Source organism: Podarcis pityusensis (genome assembly GCF_964106645.2).
Source record: "Podarcis pityusensis genome assembly, chromosome: 10".
NCBI lineage: Eukaryota > Metazoa > Chordata > Lepidosauria > Squamata > Lacertidae > Podarcis > Podarcis pityusensis.
The window spans coordinates 29,340,195-29,351,340 of record NC_138035.1 but is presented as its reverse complement, the minus strand read 5'-3'; the positions used below and the strand labels follow the sequence as shown (position 1 = coordinate 29,351,340).

Sequence of the window (11,146 nt, the reverse complement as noted above, 5' to 3'; positions counted from 1 at the left end):
GGGGTCCCTTCCACTCCACAACTCCATGATTCCTGCATGCAAAACAGATTCTACACCGCTGATCTACATACATTTCGCTTGCATGCATTCTGCAGAGCCCAACAAGTGATGATGTGGAATTTAATTTCCTTGGCATTTGTTTTTTGAACACAGGTTTCTAGCCCTCATGGTTGTGAATTATTTCTGAAACCGTGCATGTAGGCTCAGCAACAAAAGAGGATCTGAAATGGGACTTTCAACAATTAGGACCTCTGTATGTGTGTGTTTCCTCCTGCCTCTCACCATGCCTACCCAACTCAGGCCTCCTTCTGCCATTCTGGTCCTTAGCAAAATGATAAACAAGAGCCAAGTAGATCACTTTGGTTTTCAGCTGGTGGGTCACATGCTAGTTTGTGGTTGCAACACATGGAATAGGAGTTAACCCATAGTTAGCTGGCGACAGCTAGTTTGGATTAGCACAAAACCTCGCTTGAAACTGCATTTGGAATCAGGATCCACAATTCTGCATTTGGGATGCAGAGTTACATCTGGAGCCCAAGGCTGCTGACTTTCTCTCTACTTCCCCTTCCCTGCTGCCCGCCAAACCCCACAACAGCCCCGTTTCTTCATAATATGTTTTCTGCATCCTGTCCTGCACGTCTCTCTAAACTCAGCTGAACAAAATCCTTGGCTGGCCTCCCAGTTTCAATCTCCTCCGCTGGCAAATGATTTCTTGAAGCCCTTTAAAATGTATTATCTTTCAAAAGAGGAGCTGATAAACAGAGGTGGGAGGGGGAAGGTGCAGGCGGGACAAAGCAGGAGCCTGACATATCCCTCTGCTTTATGCCCATTGCCTCCTGGCTTTTTATGAAGATATATCGACCTTTATTATGAAAATAAATTACCAGCTGCACTCAGAAGTCCTTGATGCAGGGGGTGGGTGGCGGAGAGAGAGCCCCAAATGACAGCCTTCGTTTTCTGTCTCCAAGCATGCTTGCGTTCCCAAGCAGGGACGGAAACACGCTAGCTGGCCAGCAATCCATCAAATTTACTATCCGACAGGGGATTGTATATTCGTATATGTGCAGACGGGAAGGTGTACACAGGCAGTGAGGCAGTAGGCATGAATGGGCTTGGAATCACAAATGGAGAGAGTGCTGTTGTGCTCAGGTCCAGCTTTTGGCCATTCTGAGAACAGGATGCTAGACTACACAGGACTTTGGCTTGATCTAGCAGGACGCGGGTGGCGCTGTGGGTTAAACCACAGAGCCTAGGACTTGCTGGTCAGAAGGTCAGTGGTTCAAATCCCCATGACGGGGTGAGCTCCCGTTGCTCGGTCCCTGCTCTTGCCAACCTAGCAGTTCGAAAGCACGTCAAAGTGCAAGTAGATAAATAGGTACCGCTCCAACGGGAAGGTAAACGGCGTTTCCGTGCGCTGCTCTGGTTTGCCAGAAGCGGCTTACTCATGCTGGCCACAGGACCTGGAAGCTGTACGCCGGCTTCCTCGGCCAATGAAGCGAGATGAGCGCCGCAACCCCAGAGTCGTCTGCAACTGGACCTAATGGTCAGGGGTCCCTTTACCTTTACCTTTTAGCAGGACTTTGGCTTGATCTAGCAGGGCTTTTCAAACTCCGGGAGGCAGTGGCAGACAGGAGTGCCTGGCGTGCTCTGGTCCACTGGGTCACAAAAGGTTGGACATGACTAAATGACTAAACAACAACAAAGCAGGGCTTTTCTTATGCTCTTAAAGGGGTGCCACCTAGAGGGGCCGGGCTGCCCAATGTTTTCAAAGGTGGCCCACCCATTCCAAATCCAGTGGTGATCCTCAAAAGGATGCACCCCAACATGTCTCTTGGAAGGCGCTCTCCCCCAGGGAAAGGCCAGCACAAAGCATCTTCGTCCTGGCACATCTCTTTCATGAAGGTAAGGTGGCTGGGAGTCGGAGTGACGGGCCGCGTCAGCCTGGCCAGGTTGAGAGGGTGGTTCATGTGTGATGTCATACATGCACAATGCCCCTTCCCCATATCGGGGGCAATTTGGCACATCTGTGTTCTTACGGTGGAGAAGGACTAACCTGACTGATACGCTGCTTGATGTGCTGTCATTAAATGCATAGGGATGCTCTGGGCTTGTTGCCATTTGGGCAGGTCTGTCTCATTTTCAAAATTAAGCCTTGCTCAGCGAGGACAACAAAAAAACAACAGGAACTGGATTTCATATTAGCTGGAATGAACTCTGGAGGTGGCCTCTTCTGGGCAAGAGCGAAGAAATGAAACAAGCCCCCTACAACTCTCTGGGCCCTAAGAATAGATTATCTTTTTGCCGTCTCTAACAAATACCTTGAGCAAATAGTGCCGCCCAAACTCTCCAAAGCGCTTCTGATTCAGAGCCAACCGAAGCGATTGGCAAATTCAACCTTCAATATATATTCTGCAGGTTCATTTCCAGAGGAGTAAAATGCTCTCCCCCCTCCCTCCTGCTAATGCCGCATCTGAAACCCACTGGGATTTCTATTGGGGTGGAGGACTTCATTCTCTCGATGGGTTGGAGTTGGGGGGAGAGACCCATGGCACGCAGAAGCCAGCAAAATCAATCAATAAGATCCTCGGCGCATTGGCGTCATTAGAGGAAAGAAAGATCTGCGCAATGCCGTCATTAGAGGAAAACCTCTGTGTTCTTCTCCCAGGTCTGCACGTGCCTTGACTCTAAGATACAGTCTCTCTCTCTCTCTCTCTGCCTATTGGAATTAATTCAACTGCCCTGTTGCATTGGCAAAAGAAAAAGAGGAGGGGAAAGTAGATGAACTGGCGCGCAGCCTTCGCGCTGCAGATTTCCTGGTGGACAGAGCCCCCTTCAGGAGGAGAGGTGAGAAATGAGAGCGGAGATTGCAGATGGAAAGGACTAGGAAGGTAAACAATGAAGGCCAGTGAATGGAAAAGGGCACTGGATGCCAACGGGGGAAAGAGCCAAGGAGAGGGAGGGAGAGGGGAGGGAGAGAGGTCAGGGTAGCCTCTGTGCCTTGCACTATGCAGTTGTCGCAGTGGCTTCCCCCCCTGGCTGCTGCTGCATCATGGACCTTATCCTCACCAGGACCGTATGCTGCTCCCCATTTCTGCAACAAAACCACATCAAAATTCTGCACCCAGGGGAATTAAATGCCCTGTCACAACCCCCACCCCGATTTCTCCACCAGTTATAAAATAGCTTTGCACAATTTCTTATCTTGGCTTTCCATTCTGCAGAGAAGAACGAGGCAGGCCAGGGCAGCTTCTCCCAGCAACTGTTTGACATGACCTTCTGAACCTCTTACGAGCCAATGGCTGCACTCCTAAGAGCTAGAAACTTGCTCTCCTTTCAAAACGAAAGGAGGACTTATCAGGACACTTGGCTCCGAGTCCTCTATCATGTGGTGCTGTGGAAGTGCACCAGGCGGTGGTGGATTCAGAGCTGAGTGCTCCGATCATTCATTTGTACTTTTGTTTTGGAAAAAGAAAGCAAGTTCCTAGCTCTTAGGAGTGAAACCATCGGCTCAAGTTTAACAGTCCTTCCACTGCACAGCTTTGCAATAGCCTTCTGAGAGCTGGGAAATAACATTCCAGGTTTGCAGACGGCTAAGAGTCCAACGAGACACAGGACTCATCATCACTTTTGTCTGTCCTGTGATTTCTAGGCATGGGTTTTTTCCTCTTGTCCCCAAGAAAACCTGCTATTCACTGCTGAATTGGAACAAACACCAGTCAGGTTACCTGTGAATTGATGCTTGTTCTGATTCAGCAGCAAATTGTGGGTTTTCCCGGAGAAAGCAGAGAGACAGAAGGAAAACCTATCAGACCCTAGAAATCATGGGACAAACAGAAGAACTCACAGGACAAAGGGAAGTGTGGATGGACAAAGTTCTTGTGTGGCTTAAAAAACAACAACAACTAGCTGACCCCAAGCAAGATTAAGACCATGGTTTGGTGGTGTGCTTTAACCATTTGCCCCTGTTGAGGTCTCAGTCATAACCAACCCTCCCCCACACCTGTTATTTGCAACTTGCTCAATGTCTTCCAGTAGCAGAGGTGGGGTTTGAAATGGAGAGCTAAACTCAATGCACTGGAGGACATCGTCTGCATCTTTCAGTGGCATCAAAGTATTTCCGAACCAGGTAGGTGGTGACATAGAAAGGTGCTGTAACAGCTCTCTGGGTTTTCAGATACAGGGCTTTTCCACTTTTTCTGGGAGATGCCAGAAATTGAACTCAGGACCTTCTGCATGCAAAGCATGTGTCCTACCACTCAGCTACAGCTCCTTTCCAAATAGACATGACTTATGTAGCTGGGATTCATTACTCTGTATCTGGGCAAGTTGCTTGTTCACTGTGCAACTTTTCTTATGAGATTGCAACCAATTGGATGCCATTTTGAATCAAAGACGGCGGACTGAGCCTCTTCAAAACTGCACTGATTTGAACCATTGGCTTCAAAACTGCGCCAATGTTTTGGTTTCTTCAAATTCCCCGGCTAGAAGGCTGCATGTATCAAAGGGAAAAAGGAAAGAAGACTACAAATACACAGCACTCCTACTGCTTCTGTTTGGCGCTGATAACACAAAACAAAAACGGAGCATAAGAGGCTGCAATGTTTTTTCACATTTTTATTTATAAAGAAAAGTTGTCATTTCTCCATCTGTTTAACCCTGTGTGTGTGTGTGTAGAAAACTGCACCCTTACTCAGTGTATGTGTGCATGTGTAAGTACATCTGGCATATGTATTTTTACATTTGCTTGAATTTTATTTATTTATTGCCACTCTGTGGCAATTCATTATTACTATTATTATTATTACTTCTATTTATAATTTACATAGCACTTTCAGTGCACAAAGTGCTCTACACAGTACTATTTCATAAGAATCCAGGGCAGCAGGTGCCCTTATACCCATTTTACAGATGAGAATCTGAGGGTGAATGAGAGCCATTTTTCTGCTCCTCCTGTTATGGGTGAGGCAGAACTTGAATGCATGCCTGCCAGACCAAAGCCCCAATGTCTCAATCGATCAGCCCAGTAGCTCTCCCAAAAGGCCAATATAAAATGACAAGACACGTACAACCCACCCCTATGCTGGGGCAGGCAGCTAGAACACAGGAACCACCAACTCCCTACTTGACCTTTTAGAGCCAGATTCTGCCTGGGTGGTTCTGATTCTGCCTGGGCGGTTCTGTCCTGAAAAGACAAAGTTCAAAAGAACCATACGGCAAGCTCAGTAGACCGAAAACATAGATGGACTTACTCTGGACAAGCACCACCACCCCATTGTATTGCCTCTCACCAGATGAATTTTATCCTTCATCTTATTATTCCAAATGAGTGTTTTCATTACATCCTGCAAAACTCAATTACCCGGAAGGCCATGGAATGACAAGTGAGACAGGAATCCACATCCACAAGACTTTCCTGATATATAAGTGGCAGCTGTGCAGGTTAGTTTAAGAAAAGGTCACTCCTTTCCATGATTCTCCTTGACCCAGATCATTGAGCAATAAATATAAGCATCCAATCCCTGCTCCATGTGATGCAAATGCAAGGACTTGCTTAGGCAAATGAGCTACAGTCTCAAGTCATGTTAGATTTTTACTCCAGGAGTGAGAAAATGAGATCCTCCATCAGCCTGTCAGTCATTTTCCTTCCTTGGACAGGAATCTGGAGGTATTTTTGAGTTCCTTTGCAGGAAGGACTTCATGGAAGCCAATTTTTTTTTTCTTGAGGTTGAAACATTAGCAAGATGGAGGCCGGAGAGCTCATTTCTTGCTGGCGATCTTTTTCTTACGAGCAGCGACCAGATCGTAGAAGGGGTCTTGTGTGATGCTGGTTCTGGAATAAAAAAGGGAGGGGTGGAAATGGGAGATATTCAAGGCTCGGCCACCAGCAAAGTGTTGATCACCTTCACAGGAACCAGGAGGGCATTATTAATTTATTTAGAAAATAATTTGTAGCACTTAATATTTTTTAGAAAGGGGGGGGGGGATCCTCTAAGCAGCTTATAAGATATTGCAAATACACAGTTAAAAATCGTGAATACATCATAAAAACCTTTCAGTTAAGAACAATGCTATTGGCAGGACAATAAACAGGACAAGGCTCCTAGGCATCTGCTATGGGGAAATAGTCAAATGAGGCCACGAGAAATTCATAAGAAGGAAAGAAGATGTCTCATATTGAGTCAGACCACTGGTCCATCTAGCGCAGTATTGTCTACACTGACTGGCAGCAGCTCTCCAGGGCTTCAGGCAGGGAACATTCCCAGCTCTGCCTGGAGATGCTGGGGATTGAACCTGGGACCTTCTATGTGTGAAGCTGATGCTCTGCCTATGAGCTATGGCCCAGCCCCTGTCTTCCATGTTCAGAGTGGGGGTGATATGCCACTGAATACCAGTTCCTGGGAAGGCACAAGATGGAAGGGCAGTTGCCTTCAGGCCCTGCTTAGGGGCTTCCTAGAGGCATCTGGTTAGCCACTGTAGGAAGTAGGATGCTGTTCATAGGAGAATCAAAGCCACCTGGTGATTAGCACAAAACTTTAAGGGACAAAGGAGAAGGAAAGGCAGGATGTTGTGGTTGATAGAATGGAGCAAAGGGCTCACTCCTTCCCAGGGCTAGCAAAGATATCAGTACGGAAAGTGGGCTACAAGGTATGGTACCAGGCTAATTCAGTATGTGTCTATGTCCTCTACACCTGTCTGGTCTTGCCACCTTTTATAACTAAAAACTGGCAGTCTCGTTATTTTGTTTTTAAAAGATCCTGAACCAAACTGTGAATGAGGTGGATCACACATACGTGTTCCTCGCTTGGTGACTGCAGCACCGAAAGATGAATCAGCATCATAGATCAAATGGCACAGACGGACCATTTGCATCAGTTCAAAACACTGTGTTTTGCAGTGGAGACAGTCCACACATTCTGCCATGAATTACTTAGAGCTAACGGGCGATTAGAAATCAAATGAGGCCATGTAGGTGCACAGATTTGTGAGGGTGTGTGGGTGCATCACCCTTCAGGACCACACTGGGCTCTCAATTGTCACACTGGTGGGGAACTATGATGTGCCTTATCCCCAAGTATTTCTTCCCTCCAATTTCCCCTCCTGTTCCCACTGTTCTCATAGCACCACCATGCTGCCACATCACCCTGACAGCCTTTCTTCTCACCGTATTGCGTCAATCCATAGGTCACGCTCCTCCGCCGAGGGTGCAGAGATCTTGTAAGACTGGTGTTTGCCTTCAACCACCTTCCCGTCTCCGTCCATCTTGCAGGCTTTGATTTTCTGCCCCTTGCTGTTTGTATTAAAGAGCTCAAAGCAATTCTAAGGACAGAAAATGGAAGGGAATCAAGAGACTGGAAATCAACAAAGCTACAAGATCCAACATGCAGCAAGCCTCTGTTTCTGCTGTGCTTTAGGTCAAAGCTGCAAAGGCATCCCCCTTCAGATTTTCACATATACAATAATGCTGAAATTCTATGTGATCTCGTGGCAATGACACTGCGCTGTGAAGGACTTGGGATTTATTTCCTTTTTCCGAGAAGGACTGGCTGCTTGACCTTGGGGAAACACTTCGCATTGCATTCCTCAACTGTGTACTTAGACTGAAATTTATCTAGAGAAGGATGGCTTTGCAACAGAGAATGCCATTTTATTTACTCGTTTTATTGACTTGCGGGATTTGAACTTTGCCAATTCTGGCGTGAGCTGACCCGATCCATGTCTCCTGGGCAAATTTGTGGATCAGAACATAGCCACCCATCTGATCTGTCCTTATCAAAATCTATTTTTTTCAAGGCGAGAGAAAATACATGCACAAATGCATATACTCACATGCATATTCAAAGGCATACTGTATGTGAGGCTGCCATTGGGTCTGGTTAGGATGCCCTAGCTGGTGCAGAATGAGGCATCTAGACTGCTGATGGGGGCATCTTGCTGAAAATGTATGATGCCATTAATAAAGCACCTTCACTGGCTGTGCATCTACTACCAAACCAGGTCAAAGGTCTGTGTATTAATTTACAAAGCCAATAACAACTTAGGCCCATGGTACTTTAGGAACTGACTGAACCCTTATATTCCAGCTTGATCACTGAGATCATCTGCAGGAGCATTGCTAGTCTTTCTCCAAGTCCATGCAGCTCATTTGACAACAACAAAAAATAGCCTTTAGTGCCATTGGCCCAGTACTGCGGAATACTCTGCCAAGAGAGATTCCACCAGGGCTTTCCGTCTCAACTTTTGAAAGTCTGCAGGCTATTAAGAATATGTCTTTCCACAAGAGTTCGCTGTTTTCTGATTTTAACCTTTTCGTATGGTTTTCACTGTATGGTTGTATATACTATTATTGTAAACTATTATTGTACTATTATTTTTTCAACAAATAGTGGTATGTAACATTTTTTTTGTATACATAATGTATTTTTGAGAGAAAATGCAAACTTTGATTTGGAGTGATCCAAGCCAGTGTGACAAAAACCATGAGTGTGAAGCAAGCACAGGCAAGAAATGAAGCCCACTTCTCATCAGGGATGAGAGGAACTGCAGGGCAACATCTGGAGAGCTACCAAGGCTGGCTTAATGTGTAATGTGCAGCTTTGTCTCTTTTTTAAAAAAAGAATAGTTACAGGTAGGTGGGGCGTGAAAAACACCCCATTGCATCTTGGGAAATGAAGGTATAAATTTTGTCTTTCCGTGTGCCTTGATACCAATACCCCCTTGCATCCGTAATCTTTCCTTCAAAGAATTTCATTTGTCAAACATTTTGTAACAAAAGAGCTACGAATAACTTGAGTACAACAAATCCTCTTTCTGACTTCATAAAAGAAAAAGTGGGGATGTAGATGTACGTTGTTACACATTAGAGAAGCGGTTCGCAAAGTGTGGTCTGTAGACCATCGGTGGTCCATGAGCTTCCTTCAGGTGGCCTAGGGAAGTAACTCTGCAAAGAGGCACAGCTACATGTGTGTGAAGAGCAGTGTGTGTTTGTGTGAAGAATTGTGAGTGTGGTGGCTGCTCCGTCATTCTTAGAACTCAATGGCTCTCCTGGAAGGTGAGTGGGGCAGACTGGAAGTTGATAGGATGGGGGGAAAGCTCTGCCTTCCTCAGCGGAATGAAGTCATGGCTGGTGACAAGACAAGGGGAGGTCTTGAGAAAGGGAAAGAAGTATTAAAATATTAATACTGATTTTTAATTCTATGCTTATTGCTTCTTTGAGCTCTTGTTGTGTTTCATTAAAATTCCATTAAAATACTTCAGCATCTATCATATTACAATTTCTAAGCAACATGTGGGAGAATAATTAAGCCAAGACCCTCGGCAATTTTCAAGTGGTCCAGGGCAAGAAAAAGCTTGGGAACCATTGCATTAGAACACAGCAACATAGGAAGCTTAAATCAAGCCAGACCACTGACCCATCTACTCAGCATTGCCCACACTGGTTGAGGGTGGTACTCCAGGTTTTCAGACAGGAATCCCAAGCTCTACTTTGAGATGCACAGAAATGAATCTGGGACCTTCTGCATGAAAAGCAGCTGCTCTACCACTAAACTACAGTCCTTTGTGGGGCACTTAGATGGACCCTTATAGCAGTTGCTCCTGGGCAACCCAATCCTGTGCATTTTTACTTGTGAGTACCATAAGGATTATTACACATAATAAGATTACATTCGGCAGCCTTAGTGTCAGCTTTCTAATGAAAAGCAACTCATGGGCCAGGAATCCCTTTGCGCTCATAGGCAGCTGCCCACTTGAAGGGCATTTTGATTCCTGTATCCTTGGGCAAGGACCCCCAACTGCTCTGTGTCCCAAAGAGATGCAGAAAGTTGGGTGATTTGGCAGCAGCTTTGTAGAACTGCCTAACTGCTTTTGCCTTCTATGGTGTTTTTCCTGATGTGGCACCATGTCGCTTTTGTAAGATCCTGTTAGAAGAATTCTAACTCCCACCTCCCATCTCTCAAGTGCACTCCTAGTTAAGCTATCAAGTAATCTGCTGAATGGATGCACTCCAATCTCAGGGAGAAGCTATCGGCAGATATCGTCTGTTTTGATCTGGCACCCGTTTCCCCCTCCTCAGTGTAACTTTCAGATGAGATCTCCTTGACAGACACCGCTAAGGGGTGGGCTCCCTCAAGATCTTGATTAGCCGAGACACCAGTAACAAAGCGCTGCTTCTCAATGTTCTCTTTAAAGACAGGTGTATTGCTCCCGCTGCTATCCATCTCGGAAGGTACTGTCATGCAAAAGTAATTGGAGGGTTTCAGGTGCCTCTTTCAATGTACCATGATGCTCCAAAATGAGCTTTTGAGAACCCCAAGAGAAGCTCACCTTCCCTCTTGGTGCATTTTCATACATGTTTAGCATTCTACAAAATGCACCTGGTTTCTCCCGGTAATTTGTGGAGGAAACAAATGGTGTGTAGAAGCAAGAGGGGCAGATGCTATAGGGAGGGGTTTTTGCTGGTCAAGTTCTTAAGGATATCCCAGTCCACTTCTCTGAAATTTTCACGTTCTTTATTTGAAAAAACCTAATCTGGTTGTGATGGGCCAGGACTCAACTTCCCCTACTGAACAGCAGCCTGAAGGGAGAGAAAGTGAAGTGGCTCCACCTGCAGCTGGTCAGCCTTCAAGGACACAGAGGAGAACCAGCCAGCTTCAGCCTTCTTAAACAGGACTTTGGGCAGCAGTCAGATGCTGGAAACAATGTCTGTGGTTCCCAGCCCTACCTTGCTGCTTCCATTTGGACCCTTCACTTCATGACTGCTTGCATTCTGTGATCTCTGGATTATCTGACAAATTGGATTGCTGTTCACCTGACCCTCAGAATGGACAGGACTTCGCATGTGGATTTGGCTTTGAGGCAAGTGTATCAGTCTCACCTCCTATATGAATCCACCCAGCTCTGCACCCTGTTGCTTGGCAATGGGACTTGGGGCGGAGCTATGACACTGGTGCCCTCCAGGTGTTTTGGACTGCAACTTCTATAGTCCCTGATGATTGGTCATGCTGGCTGGGGCTGATGGGAGCTGTAGTCCAAAATGTATAGAGGGCACCAGGTTGGGGAAGGCTGCCCTAGTCCTTTATGGAGTTGGTTGGGAGGGAAGAGAATTAAACCAGTTACTCAGCAAGCAGCAAGTTGTCTCCCACTTTAT

The 11,146-nt window shown here is 46.2% G+C and overlaps 1 protein-coding gene across 1 annotated transcript in view; it reads right to left on the bottom strand.

The window, feature by feature from the left end:
• Window positions 1–5,292: 5,292 nt before the first annotated feature.
• Window positions 5,293–11,146, bottom strand: part of CYTH4 (cytohesin 4) — a 44,088-nt gene continuing 38,234 nt past the window's right edge. Inside the window, exons 12-13 of the mRNA XM_081024194.1 lie at window positions 7,163–7,317; window positions 5,293–5,830 (exon numbers count right to left, since the gene is read on the bottom strand). Of these exons, the coding sequence (XP_080880320.1) occupies window positions 5,758–5,830; window positions 7,163–7,317 (228 nt within the window). The 3' untranslated portion in view covers window positions 5,293–5,757. The remainder of the gene's footprint in view (window positions 5,831–7,162; window positions 7,318–11,146) is intronic.